The sequence below is a fragment of the Solanum stenotomum genome, chromosome 1, assembly GCF_019186545.1.
Source record: "Solanum stenotomum isolate F172 chromosome 1, ASM1918654v1, whole genome shotgun sequence".
NCBI classification, from domain to species: Eukaryota; Viridiplantae; Streptophyta; class Magnoliopsida; order Solanales; family Solanaceae; genus Solanum; species Solanum stenotomum.
Window position 1 is genome coordinate 14886596 of NC_064282.1, and position 15748 is coordinate 14902343.

General features: G+C 34.1%; 2 protein-coding genes across 2 annotated transcripts; both read right to left on the bottom strand.

The window, feature by feature from the left end:
- Window positions 1-3408: 3408 nt before the first annotated feature.
- On the bottom strand, window positions 3409-4705 carry LOC125850678 (BON1-associated protein 2). Its single transcript, XM_049530537.1, has one exon. The coding sequence runs from the start codon at window positions 4511-4513 to the stop codon at window positions 3704-3706; it is 810 nt and encodes a 269-aa protein (XP_049386494.1). The 5' UTR covers window positions 4514-4705; the 3' UTR covers window positions 3409-3703.
- A 4569-nt stretch (window positions 4706-9274) lies between these two features.
- LOC125850283 (BAG family molecular chaperone regulator 6) lies at window positions 9275-14499 on the bottom strand. The gene is made up of 3 exons (XM_049530138.1): window positions 14282-14499; window positions 11677-13606; window positions 9275-11247 (listed from the first exon to the last, which is right to left on the bottom strand). Exons 2-3 carry the CDS (start codon window positions 13546-13548, stop codon window positions 9379-9381), a joined length of 3741 nt encoding a protein of 1246 aa, XP_049386095.1. The 5' UTR covers window positions 13549-13606; window positions 14282-14499; the 3' UTR covers window positions 9275-9378.
- Between the last annotated feature and the right edge of the window lie 1249 nt (window positions 14500-15748).

Here is a 15748-nt window from a genome sequence, read left to right on the forward strand (position 1 = left end):
AAAATATTTTTATAATCATATAAAAATTTCAATAACTTCTCAAATTTCATAATATATGACATAAGATGAGGGAATAACCAATATATTTATAAAAAGAAATGACATATAAAATGAAATGGAGAGAGTATTAGTTTTTGAAAATGGAAAAGGACAAAACACATATAGAATTAAAAGACATATAAAAAAAAGTTGGTTTAACTCTCAAACATAAAAAGTAACATATGTTATTAAAAACTTTAATAAAAAGTACTATAATTTACAATAAATAATAACTTAAAATATCTACAAGACAACAAAAAAAAGACTAATTTTTGTACTGCTTGTGTCACATAAATTAGGATTGGGATGATTTTAAAATTTTAATTTTGGTTATACATTATAAAATAGCCGAAAAATCGAATGATGTAATTTTTTAAAAAATAACCGAATGAATCGTCTGATCGATAACCCTAATGTTACTTCTACTCTATTTATTTTTACTTAAATTTAAAAAGATATGTTTCATTTCTACCCTCAATCTTATCGCTACATTTATTTGCTATTTGAAATTGAAATTAAAAAGACAAATGACAAATAAGTTTTTATATTAGCTCACTTATGAGCAAAATATATTATAACAATCTTTACTAATTTTATAACAATACATAAACTATACTCTCTCCGTCCCATATTAGATGGGCACTTCCAACTTTACACGGTGATTAAGAAATCATTAATACATTGGAAGACTTCACCATTTTGCCCTTCGTTTATATCAATGCACATTGAAATGAGTTACAAAAAATACACATACAATATAGGAATGGTCATATTAATTGTAGGGGTAAAATGGAAAAAGAATTAATTAATTCTATCCTAATTTAATAAGTGCTCAAATAATATGAAAATTTTTTTTTTAGTAAGATTCTCATCTAATATGGGACGGAGAGAGTAACAATATAACTTTATTAATGTTGGGCCCGGGCAGCGCCCGGACTTTCTTTACTAGTATATATACACAAGATAACATAATTTTAATGTATATATAATATTTTTATCTTTTCTTTTATAGGAGTATTTTATATTCACTTAGTAAGATCGAGAGATTTTTAAGACATTGATTTGCTAAATCAACATACAAAGAACTTTACCATAAATTTGAAGTTAATATTTTTCTATATAATTAATAGACGATTGGATAAAATTATGTGAGAGATACAATGAATTCAATTACTTTTAACTTTTTTAAAACACTTATATGTGTATCAAATTGTACTTTTAACTTTTAATTTTTTTTTTATATATGTATCAAATTGTTATATTTTAATTTAATAGATGTGTATGTCATATACTTATAGATAAATTTTTAATATTCAATTATGATTAACTAATTCATGATTTTTGCTTTATCAGAATTTATTATGACAAGTTACGTACTCCCTCCGTCCCTTTTTAGTTGTCCACTTTAGAAATGGCACATAGATTAAGGCAACAATGATTAGCACAGTGAAGTTACAATTTTACCCTTATGACAACTTTTCACTTCAAAATTACAACCACTTATTTGAATTAAAGTGAAATAAATTTGAGGAAAACAACATACACTTTTACAATTTTCAAGAAGTGTAAATAAGGGTATAATAGGAAAAAAATTGTTGTCCTTTCTTGATTTGTCAAAATGGACAACTAAATAGGGACAACCAAAAAAGGAAATATGGACAAGTAAATAGGGACGGAGGGAGTATATATTAGTTTGTTGTAAATATTTAATACGACTAAATATTTTCACATATGGTGTAGGTAAAAGTACAAGTCTGTTTTTTTTTAAAACCAATCTGCTATAGACACGTAGTAAATCTAAGTGAAAAGGGGATTTTGCGGTTGAGGTAAAAGGAAAAGTCAAATCAATTTGCATAATACACATTGAGGGTGTCATAACTCGTAAGTACTGCAGCAACAACAATCAAATAATTCAACAAGTAAAATAAGAAGCTAGAATTTACCTATTTTATCAGGTAGTGAAGAGTGTTGGATCAAAATAGAGTGTACACAAATCTTATCATTAACTTGTAAAAACAGAAAAGTTATTTTTAAAAAATCTCAACCTAAATTTAGCGAAGAGATTGTGTCAGTATAGAAATACTCTTAATATTTGTATATTTTGTGGTCAAATTTTTTGAAAAATATATTATTATATTTTAGAAAAATAGTACTCCTTATAAAACTTAAAAAAAAAACCACTTTCTTGAAATTAAAAAAAAAAGTTTCATAATAATATTTCGATTATCTTATTTGGTCCTTTAAAAGTACCCTTATAAGCTAGCTTTTGGTTGAGTTAGACCCAAGATCCATCTTTACTTGGTATCAGAGTTAAACCCATCTCAATTTGTTGTTCAACAATGTTGGGCTCCCATTTATAATATATGTGTTCACACTCTAGTTGAGGTTTGGACATGTGCGAGAGTGTTAAGATGTCCCACATCGAGAGATGAATGAGAATTAGTCTCCTTTTATGGGACTTAGACAAGCCCCCTAGTAAATTGGTCTCATTATATGGACTTGGATAAACCTCCCTCATAAACTAGCTTTTGAGGCCTAAACTTGATAAGACTTAGAATGTGTTGAGTTATAATTCATAATTTTATCCATCTTGATTTAATATAAGTAATTATTAGGCAGCACTTATTTATTGATTTCCCTATATTAATAGGTTAGGTGGGCAGAGTAGAGGAGCTCAAATAAGTTGGTAGATTTAATTTTAACAAAATTATCACTTAGACGCCATTTAAGCGCCATATTGGAAATTAAAGTAAAACCGGAGACACTGAAACTTATATGTAAATATGACTCTTAATTGAATGAAAAAATATATAATGAATGAGCAAAGAGGCAAATATGTTTTTTTTTTTAAAAATTTCTTTTGTCTAATATTGAAATACATCATTGATTTGTTGCTCAAATATTTAGAGATATTAAGTTAACAGTCCAATTTTGATGACAAGAACTTTTGCAACCTCAATGCATCTACTTGATGCTTGAGAGTTGAGACTAATGAAATTCAATTATCTGATCTTTTTTTGTTTTTGAGGAAAAGAACTAGCTAGTACTAAGTAAAATAACACTAATCATTACATTATGTCTAATTTTGGTTTGTTGATGAAACTAATTTCTCTATATTTCACCTAATCTTGGATAAAGCTAAGCTTTTCTCCCCTTTGAATCCCTAAAGAAACAACTTAGCTAAGGACCATAAATACTTATTACAAATCAATAATTTTCTCCTAACCAAAAAACAATGATAAAAATAAATTACTAGATCTTATTAGCTATAAGACAGATTTATCAAAGATTTTATATTATCTTTAATCTTAAAAATTGTGATTTATAGGTCTCAAATTTACTTAATCCATTTTCCGTCGTACTCAACTGAATAAAACTAATCATATTTACAATTTGAGCATCTTCGTACAAGATTAAGGGAACACAAAACAACAGTTTGATCCAATGCAGAATCAAGAACAAGATGTTACATCACAAAATGTTAATTGCTAATCAAAATTAACCAAAAAAATAGCAATGAAAAAACAAATGAATGGGTGAAATCTGCAATTAAGGAGACTCAAAGGGTGGATTTGATATTTTTGCAACTGAAATGATTTGTTGTACTCATGCAGAGTTGATCATCACCGTTGATTTGTATAAGAAGAATCTGGACCGTTTATTATTATGGTTCCTTCTCAAAGGATTCAGTCCAGAACGCTGAATTTTGATCAAACGGACAGAATGGGATCTTCTTCTGCAGCATCAATCCACACAGCAAACCTCGACCGTCTGATTTCAAATCTTTCTTTCCCGCCATCTCTGTAACTGTTGGTACACAGTTGCAATCTTTCAACGCCATTGACACCGCCGATGACGACGACGACGAAGTTGTCGAATCAGTGCCGTCGGAGAAATCGTAAGATTCGCCGCCTGATGATGGTGGCTCGCTCCGCTTCGATCCTCCACGGCTAAGACGTCGCCGACGCCATCGACTACCATTCTCTTTTTCTTCCATCAAATCCCCGAAGCAGATGGCAGATAATCCATTCAACAACGAAAAATCTGAACTACTATACACCGCAGCAGCAATATTCAAAACTCCATGGAATCTTCCAGAAGGCCGCCTAACTTGTACAGCAGTGAAAGCCGGAGTAGCAGTAGTAATTCCATGATTCGCAATTCCTTTAAGACAACTACTTATGAGTAAACGCACAGTACCAATGAGAAAATCCTTGATGTAACCGACGGCGTAGATTTCAACAGAGACACCGGAGGTTTCACCTGAAATGAATTCCGGCGAAACACGGAAGAGGAATTTGTCGTTCCATGTAGGGTTTTCGCCGCCGAGATGATCGATCTTGGTACGAAGCTTGGTTGATGAATCAACCCAGAGTATGGCATAAGTTTGCATACGGCGCAAGTTAGCGACTGGGGTTTTGAGGGATTGAGCAGAGATCAAGTTGATCTCCAGAATTTGAGTTCCCTCTTCCATTTGGGGGAGCTTAGCTTGTTGTTTCTCTCCAGATTCTGCTTTTTCTGTGTGCTAATAATAATACATGTTGATGTACGATTGAAGATTGGTGTGTTTAACAAGAACAAGAATTGAAAATTTTCTTCATTCAATTCATAATGTGAGCTAACTACTACTCCGAGCGATAGAGAGAGAAAGAGAGGATTCTCTTCCCCGCTCGCCGGCAAATGTTTCTCTTCTTGGAATTACATATATACTCTGGAAACTGATTGGTTGATTGTTGGGCTTGACATGATAATGGGCTGGGCTGATTATATGGGTCATTTGCACTTTGTCCCTATTTTGTGTTGCTCTTTTAACTTTTGTCCATTATAATAAATACATAATTTTTAGGGAAAAATAATCTAATTACACAAACAAGTCTACTATATTTACTAATTTTTTTCTATAGTTTGAAAATATTATATTAGTTTAATTAATCAATAATTTCATACTAGATTTCAAGTTAGTTATTAGTTATAGCTATACATATATTTTTGCTAGCAGATACACTCTGAAATACATATTCATTGGGAGAGAGGCAAGCTAGAAGGTCGACAAGTGAGAGAGTATGTATATCCCATATACATACGAACATATTAGATACATGTATCTGAAATATCAAATACATTTTATTTTGTAGATACAAGGAGAGAAATATGAATGTACATTAGATACATGTATTTGAAATATCAAAACATTCTAGATACATTCTATTATGCAAATACAAGGGGAGAAAAATGAGCATACATTAAATACATGTATCTGAAATATCAAATACATTCTAGATACATTCTATTATGCAGATACAAGGGGAGAAAGATGTGAGAGGGAGCGAAAGAGGGGAGAGACGAGCAAAAGAGTCTAATATATGTAAATTTACTTGGATATAGTGTATCTTAAATAAATTATACCTAATTTTGATCCCATGTATTTGATGTTCGAATATTGATAAGATTTGTAATAGTGAAAACTCGCGTGAAGAGAAGTAATTTGCTCCCACTCTAGTGGGTTTGTATTGTTTACACTAATTTTTAATCATAGATTGTATTTTTGTATCATAATATTGCATAACTTTAGCTCAAACAAATTTTCACTTTCTAAAAAACTTATGCCTCTCTAGACATAAGTTCAATTATTAATAATAAAAAAATAAATATAAAAACACATAATTTGATATTGCTTAATTATATTGTTCGCAATAAATTTTAAAGTAACCGAAAAATAAATCAACCACAATAAAATCTGAACAAACAAGAATACTTCGTATTTTTGAAATTAGGATGATTTGAATTTGATCTCTTGTAGTACCCTTTATATACGCATGAACTAGGGTTTAGGGTTGATTATCCTCCAAGAATTCTAATTTAAATTAAACACACCTTAAAGTCCCACAAAATTTCAATGTCTATAAATATCTCAACTCGAATTAAATGCGGATAGAATTCCACAAAATTTCAATTTCTACATGTATCATCTTAAATTCTAATTCCAATTTAACATAAACCTCTCTACAAAAAATATGTACAACTTTCGTGTCTTTCCTGTTTAACTTACGCGCATCTCTCTGACTCTCTCAACTATTTATAGCATTTCATTCTCCCCGGAGTTCTTATCCTAAATAACTAATCATTACAATTTAGGTAAATGTAGAAATATCATATGCATGCTCCATTACTTATTAATTGGATGGCTCGATGAACCATCAATAAGATTCAATTGATGGCATTTATTACAATTCGATAGCATGCCAATTAGAGGTGAACTTAGGAATTGGAGATTTTGGGTTTATCAATATGCTCAAATTCGAGTTCTAATTTAAACTTTTTTTAACAAGGCTTTAGCTAAATTTGAATCATTGTCTCACGTAGTTTCACTGGTGGCTTGTACCAGCAACGCAAGACAATTCTATGCTCCTTATGAATGCACGTTTAATTATACCTAATTTTTGTCAATATATATGTATATATATAATACATGTGATTTTATATGATATTTTCCAAAGTTAACGGGTGCACGTGCAACCGAACTTTATATGCAATCCGTGGGTCCTCCTATGCATATCCTCTTAGATATCCTAAACCTAATTAAGATGATTCATCTTATTGTTATTTGAGGAACTTTCACATATAGCCACTCAAAAATAGCTTAATTACTCTCCATAACTATAGTTTGATAGACGAGCGAGATTGGGAGAGAGAGGAGAGTGAGAGAGGGCAAAGAGTGGGAGAGAGGTGAATTGTATATGTATATCGGTAAGATAATTGTATATTATACATATATATTTGTATATAAGGCAAGTGAGATTGGGAGAGGGAGGAGAGAGGCGAGCGAGATTGGAAGAGGGAGGAGAGAGGCGAGCGTTATTGGGAGAGGGAGGAGAGAGGGCAAAGAGTGGGAGAGAGGGCAAATAGTGGGAGAGAGGTGAATTGTATATATATATATATCGATTAAATAATTATATATTATACATATGCATATGTATATATGGCAAGCGAGAATTGAGCGAGGGAGGAGAGAGGCGAGCGAGATTGGGAGAGGGAGGAGAGAGGTGAGCGAGATTGGACAATAATTTATATAATTCACATCTCCTTTGTAGAATTCGCGGCTACGTTTTTATAATTCACGTGTTTTTGTATAATTGAGTAATATAAAGTTTGGAATTATACAAATATGATAAAACTTGAAATAACAAATTGATACTAACATAAACATATAAACTTTAAACAGTTATACAAAATATGTCATACAAACTACATTATGTAAATTAATTATACAAAATTCGAAAACTACACGTTTATACAAACTTTAAAAGGTTACACAAAAAGATTGAATGCATATGGTGACAAAACTAAAAAACTAAAGGAAATCATTGTCATATACAAATACAAACCATCGTATACAAATATAAATCAAAAGAACAATTGCTAGTTGCAAATTATACAAATGTGGCTAATTATACAACTCGAAGTCAACCCACGTAATTAATAGTTAATGTTAGTCGCGAGAGTTAATTATAGCAAACTATAACTATGATGAGTAATTAAGTAGTATAAGTTTGCTTAACCGCGTAATTTTCCCTTGTTATTTTATATAATTTAAATAAGAGAGAACTTATATAATAAAAAATCTTTATTTTTTATTTATTAAAAAAGAAAAAGGAAAACCTATATATTAGGAAAAAAATCAATCAAACATGAAATTACGTAGTATCCATGAACTAATTATTCTCTTTACATATCAAAATATGATTATTGTGTCCCTAAATTAAAGGAGATTTTCTCTATAATAAAACACAAATACGAATCCTTACCAATTTACAAATACGAATCCTTACCAATTTGATTCACTTTCTACACTACTTTTATGTTTTAATATTAATATTACCCCTCCCCCCCTTCTTTTTTCTACGTGTGTTCATATTATTACTACTATGGCGTATTCATCATCAATGCCGGCAAAGTACAAATTGCTTATTGTAGAAGTAAAATCTGCTCAATTTGATGTGAAAAAGAAGGGCAAATACTACGTGAAAGTTTCCACACACAAAGAAAATCAACTCAAAACAAGTAAGATTAAGATGTGTACCAATCAACAATGGAGCCAAAAGTTTGTTTTCGTCGTCCCGTCCAGTGAAAGCTTTAGCCTTCGTTTCGAAATTTTTAAAGCTGGTAAGTTTCTACCGCTAGACTCTTTACTGGGTGTTGCTGAATATCGATTTGATTCCGAAAGCGAAGAGGAGGAAAGTGCTGTATATGACTCTGATACAGAGTACAAATCGGATAGCGATGGTGATGGTGATGAGGATTATCTGTCGTTTTGTTCGAATTTTAGGGCTTCGGAGAGTTTGAAGATATGGAGATATGGTAGTGATCATAGGATCTCGAAGGGGGAATTGCATGTAGAGATTGAATTGGGGAAAAATCCGTCAATGGTTGGTGATTTTAACTGGAAGAGATTTGGCATGAAATATGAAGATTTTATGATGGAAGAAACAAGGCGTGGATACAATGGATGTGTGTGTTTTGCTCCTACTGCGGAGCAGATGCAAGTTTAGAATTTGAATTTTATGAATTTATGATATACATATTTAGTAAAGCATACACAAAATTTAGGTCAAAGCTACTAAATAGGGGGATCCATATATTCAATAGCTAGCCTAATTATGTGTATTTCTTGTTTCAATTTTTACAATGGTATAGTTTGCTCGTCTTAAATTACAATAAATATTCATTTTCATTAGAATAATGTTCGTTTAATTCGTGGTTATTAATTAGTGATATTTTAGAGTGTTACTTGACTTGGTACTTCTTATATCTATATAAATTCCTTTACTTCTTTTTGTGATTCATAGTATGCAATTATTGTTTGAAAAGGGTGATCATCTATTAAACATTTAAAGGTGGAATTTAAAACATGAAAACCTACTGTTACGCCTCAAAACCAAACAAGAACTTTGAAGTCGCTATTGTCACGCCTCAGTGCCAAACAAGTAATTTTGAAGTCGCTATTGTCACGCCTCAGTGCCAAACAAGTAATTTTGAAATCGCTATTGTCATGCCTCGGTGCCAAACAAGTACCTTTGTGCCAAACAAGTAATTTTGAAATCGCTATTGTCATGCCTCGGTGCCAAACAAGTAACTTTGAAGTCGCTATTGTCACGCCTCAGTGCCAAACAAGTAAATTTAAAATTTAAAGTCGCTATTGCATAAGAACAAAACCAAACCCAGAAGGAACGACAACTGAGCAGAAAAAGCCTTATTTATACATAGCATAGTATGGAACACAAACAAACTACATGAACCAAACTACTATTCCATTCAAAGGAATCACCAAGCTTTTTGTTTTTACATTGCCAACCCCACAGACCTGTTTCTAAGTGAGTCATTCAATGGCTTTACACAGGCTGATCCAGCTGCCGGTACCCTATTTCGTTTCAATTTTAGCTTTTTCTTCTTGGACAATCTCTTCTCCAGATCCTTAACTCTTCCAGAAAGACTGGATATGGCATTCAGTTGTGCATTCCCTGATTTAATTAACTTCTCCATCATCTCCCTTAATTTTTCATTCTCCTCTATAAGTTTTTTATCGCTCTCAGACAGCGCATCACTATCACAGGATACTTGGCTGGCAGTAGGTGATGATGGGGACATGTCCACTTTCATCCATTCTTTAAGCTTGTTTGCATCCATAACTTGTACTTCAATAGGCGTAGAAGAACCAAAAGAATGGGAAGCATCAACAGAATTACCTTCCACGGCATCACACGATGGATGTGTGTTGTGGTCATCTGCTACACCAAGCTCTTTCTCCCTTGACAGCTCTGTCTCGGTAGTTACAGCTTCTGATGTTGGAGCAGCCATAGCTTTACTTCCATCCACTGGTTCCTCGATCACATGTGCAGCATTATCGGCAGTTACTGGTTCAGCAGCCACTGGTTCGTTCCCTTGCATCTCAAAGTTCTCCTCCACAAGCCGCTGCTCAACCACCACATTATGCTCTTTTCCTTCATTATTAGGTTCAGAGACGACAGCATCATCACGAACTGGCAATTCCTCACCTTGCACCTCCTTATTTTCCTCCCCAATTTTCTGCTCATCTTGAATATGGTACTCCCGAGCTTCGTCATTGGTACCAGTGAATAGTTGAGGTTCCACCGATTTTTCTACTGGTTTTCCTGAATCAAGGATTTCAATATCTTTGTCAAGTGCATTTTGCATTTTCTCCTGCTGAACCTCAACTGTTTCTGATTCCTCTGCGTTGGTAGTATCTGTAGGCTGCTCCGTGGTGATTGCGTCTTCCTGTGATGGTATTGAAAAACCATCTGATGCACTACCGCCTTGATCAAGCTCTTTTTCATTCTCCTCCATACCAACCTTGTCATCCACATCGGATATGTTTGCATCTTCACTTAATGGTTTTGCATCTTCTTTCTCTCGTTTGGGAATGTCAATTGGTACTGCTGCATCTCTTTCCAGAATTTCTGCATTTTCCTCTACTCCATTGCTGCTGTGCATATTCTCCGTCCCCAAAATAACTGGTGTTTCACCCAATGCTTCCAAGTGGTGGTGCTCTAGACTCGCTGTATCAGAGACTTTTTCTTCAAGGGTAAGTGCAGTAAGGTCTACTGTGTCTTTTCTGATTTCAGCAGAACCTTTAATGCTGGTCTCTTCATCAAGGACTCCTCGAGGAAGTTCTTCCAACTCATCCACACCATCTCCACGCTCTTCTAATTTCTCAACTACTGCTGTGTTCTCATCAAGTAACTCATCTGTTTTTTCTTCAGATTCAAAAGGTTTTACTGATGCTCCATCTCCTGTCTTCACTGCACTGCCACCTGAAACGCCCTCCATTACCTCCTCAACGTCCTTGTTTTCTTCTTTTCCCTCTAGTACTGCATTGCCTACATCATGGGAGTCGGGTAGCATCTCTGTTGCACAAAGAGGCTGCTCTTCGCAAAGTCCTTCTGCATCAAACTTTATTCCTTCATCCCCCTTAGTAAAATCATCATCCCTCTCCAACTTTTGCACCTCTTGGCCCTGCAAGGAAGGGTTGTCTTCCAACACCGTGCATGTATCCTCACTAGATTTGGCAGTAAAAGTCTCTTCACTTTCTGCTGGTTGCTTTTTACAGTTTAGAAGATCCAGATTTTCCTGCAGGCTAACAAGCTCCTTCGCTACGGATTTTCTATATTCCCTAACAGCTGGATGCAACCCCTGGCAAAAAGAAAAGAGATTTTAATTACTCCAACATAAATGAGAGAAAAGAACTTAAACACGCTGCACTTAATAAAATCAGACATGAAATCAGCAACGAAAAACTTTAGGCGACACGTACATTGAAATACTCAAATCTCAGTGGTTTAGGCAGTAGGCCAACAATTACACAAAACAACATGACACAGCGTGAACCATGGTGTAAAGAAGCAATATTATCAAGTTGATTTTGTATAACCATTAACTGCTTTCATCTTAACTGAGTTAGAAAGTAAGAACATTCAAACAAAGACTCCCACAGAAATGAATAGATTTTGAATTTATGAAGTACCATTCCAAGCTCAATATATACGAGTGCTATTCCGTGAAGTAAATCATTTCAAATCACATTCTGCATGATGGTTTCAGTAATTAATGTTATCCACATACCTGAATAGCGTCTAGCTTCAGCAGAAGACTCATTATGATTTCTGTGATAATAGTTCTCTGTTTGTTGTCGACTCCATTGTCAGCTGAGCTCTCCAAATCCTGAATACGTTTTTTGATCTCAGCCATATGCTCCTCTATTTTGGCTATCTGCTTTAATTTCTTCAGAGGCTCCCATCTCCGCACATTGAAACCTCGGTATACCGACTGAATCATGGTAGCTGCCTTATCATCGGACAGTTGACTCCTCTTTACTCGTTTCATCTCATTGCCTGCACCCACATCTACATTGGCTGCTTCTCTGGCCTCACCTCTGTGATGTCCTTCATTGCTGGACTGAGCTTTTGCAGCTACTGCATCAGGTTCATCTTTTGGCTTATTTGCCGCTTTACTAGTATCGCCTTCACCAGTTTGGCTCCTTGCCTGGCGTTTCAGATCAGAGAAAACGGTACATTGATCCTGAAGTTTATCTTCTTTAGATGTCCCTTGGGCAACCTCAACAACTTTTGTCTTGCCTTTACTTGGCTCCACTTCTGTGCTTTTTTTGGGCATGCTTGTTGTTGATGATTTGTCTAGTTGAACATTCTCCTTCTCATTTGATTGGATGGGAGGTTTGGAGCTCTCACTGCGCGATTCTACTAAATTCCCTTTCCCACAAGGAGGACTAGGAGACCTAGAATTGCCATTACTGCTTTTCTTCCTTGGAAGGGGATCAACCCTTAAACAAACAGGAGGCAACTTCGATGACTTTGTAGGAGAAGGGGACTGTTTCTTACCACCTTCTTGAGCAATTTTCTTCTGTTTAGCATCACTTTCATGCCTCTGGGAAGCCGCCTCTTTTTTTCCATCAAAGATCTCATTCTGCTCCACTTGCTTTACAGGAATGGTTTTCACAACAGACCCTTTATTCAGTCCCTTTCCACGGATTTCACTTCCGCTAATCACTTCATTTTCTTTAGAACTGCTTATCTTGTCTTCAGAATCATGTAACATTGGTTTAGTTAATTTTGAGGGGGAGGTTGGCTCCTTCTCAGCAATGAGGTCAGACTCAGTCTCCTTACCAACTCTCTCTCCATCTTCCTCGGGTTTATAAGGCATCCAGATTATTGGAAATGGAAACTGCTTCCTGATTGCATCATCATGATGTTGCTTTTCAGGCAAATCTCCCGTTTGCTTTGGTGATTCCGAGCTGTTCCCATAATGAGAAGGCCATAAATTCCAGACATTCGGTTGCTGGAAATCCCTGAAATTGCCAAACGGCTTCACAACTTGTGGGTTCTCCTCCTGCTCTTTACAATTGGATCCATTAGGCTTCATGCGCTCCCTATTCTTCATGTCATCAGGTGGTAAGCACACAACTGGATAAGGACAATTCTTGAACCCAAAAGGAACCAATGACTCGTTACTTTCGTTTTTCTTATCCTGGTCATGTTCTTCTATTTTGACACTGCTCCCTCCTTTCTCACTACCACATTGATGATTTGAACAACCACAACAGTGATGATCTCTGCCCATATTCTTTTCATACTCGTATCGGGGATGCTCCATACTAAAATGTGGAGGAGGAACATAATGAGTAGGATACATCACAGGATATGTAGAATAACTACAGTTGTTGTAGGTAGGTGGTGGAAGGTAAGGATACGGAGGGCTAAACGCACACTGGCTCGGAGAACTGTTATGGATACAGCAACTGTGACACTGAGGTGGATAAAGATGCCCACAGCTGCTACCACCACAAGGCCAAGATTCATAAGGTGAAGTAGATCTAGTTGGATCAATGTTCATATGATGATGAGGATTTGATTCGAAGTGGGGATAATAATGAGGATTGTAAGGTACTTGGTTCCTTTGGTAAGGATTCATGGGGTACATAGCTTGGTTCAAATGCAGGTCCAAATTAAGCTTCCCTTTTATGTGTATATAGAATTACCTATGAAAAAAGAAGACTTCAGCAGATGCTCAACCAAGAAAAAAACGAAACAAAAGAATCAGGCATTTCTGCACAAAATTAGCAGCATCTCCATCACCACTTATAAGACAATCTAAGATAAATTCCGAAATCGAAACAGATTTTACAATTGACATTTTCCTTTCTTCATCTGTTAATAAGACAGTAGACCGTATATATGGTTTAATCAGTCTTTGGACACTATATCACATTTTTAAAAACAAATAATGCTACCACCAACAACATATCCATCTAGTGTAATCCCAAGGTGTGCGAACTTATATAAAATTGAGTAAGACACACAAACTATGTAACAATTCGTGTGAGATGCACTCGTCCTACTTGCTAATTGATTTGCATTATGTCAAATAGGACATGTGTGTACTTATTTTAATTTCTACCGATACACCCAAAATTGAAGCGCTCAAACTAAAACCAAGTTAAAAGGATATGCTTGGTATAATAAAAACCGCAAAATCAGAGTGAAATAACATGAAGGAAACAGAGGGTAACTGGCCAGATTTATAACCTAGAAATACCCAAAACTCCATTAGATAAATCAAAACCGAAAATTTCACCAGCAATTCAGAACAAGGATACACAGAAAAGCTGAAAACAAACCAAATACATATTTTAAAAGATATAAGATAAACTTACAATTAAGAAAGAATAAAAGCTCCGTCCAATCGGTTCCACAAAATCCAAATAACTCAATTTCCAGCACAAATCACTCCACCAACCCAGCTACTTCAGTACTCAAACTTCGCTTCTCTCTTTATAAAACTGCTCTGAAAATCTTTTTTTTCTTTTTTTTTCAATCTGATCAGTTTGCTGTAGCCATTTTCATATTTATACTGACAAAGTTTAACAAGTTCTACGTCTTTCGAGATGTTTCGCGCGCCAAGGTTGGTTAACATGTCTCCCTATTTCATCATCTCTTGCCACGTAATCAATTTTTCTAGCTGAGAGATTATTTGATACGGTAGGGTACATATTATTCCCATGTTCTTCTCAGCTAGTTCAATGACACGTGTCTGTCAATTGAGTTGGCAGTAGTTTAGTTATTTGTTTGTTTTTGAATTATACAGTAACCGGAATCATCGAGAGTTTCCTTTTGCCTCTAGATATTTCCATTGCCAGCTGTCTTTTTCACTTTTAATTTTTCTTTTTGTCGTGTGATTTTTATCATTTTAATTTATTTTTTTATATAAATAAACTGGTAGGAAAAGAAAATGAGATTATTTTACATGTTACTCCCTCTGCCAATCTATGTAATTCTTTTCTTTTAGTCTGTATTAAATAAAAATATTTTTCTGTTTAAAATATTGATTTTTAAACTTATCATTTTATCATCAATGAGATAATTAACAGATAATCATATAAATATCTTTAAACGACAAGTTTTTCAAAAGAATAATTTTTTTTTCTTGTATTTAACATAAGTATTATTATCTTAAAACCATTTGTATATAATCTAAATAAATACAATATGGGGTGTGGAGTGGGGGGCGGGTTAAAATGAGGTGTGTTGGGGGATGGGGAGAATACGATCAAATATAAAATATCACTTGTGAAACTTGTTTTCCCTAATTTTAGTAGATAAGTCATTTTCACATACTTAGTTTTTTTTGAAAAATATTTTTCAATTTTTTTTTTATTAGTCGAACATATAAAATCTAGTCAAAGTTCATCACATGAATTGAAAAGAGAAGAGATGAGTTTCAAAAACACACTTAGAGCCTGTTTGGATGGGCTTTTAAGCAGGTCAAACTGGCTTAAAAGCCAGTTTTTGACTTATTAGAGTGTTTGACAATTATCAAAGTGACTTATTTTAAGTCAAAAATGACTTATTTTAAGCCAAAAGCTAAAAGCTAGGGGGGGAGAGCTTTTTTTTTTTTTAACTTAAAAGCCCTTTTATGTTGACCAAGTATATTACCTTTGTGCCCTTAATTCTTTTATACAATTTCTAAATTGCCCATATTGAATTATTATTATTATTATTATTATTATTATTGTTATTACTATTATTATTATTATTATTATTATTACTGTTACTATTATTATTTTTATTATTATTATTATTAAATTATTATTATTATTATTATTATTATTATTATTATTATT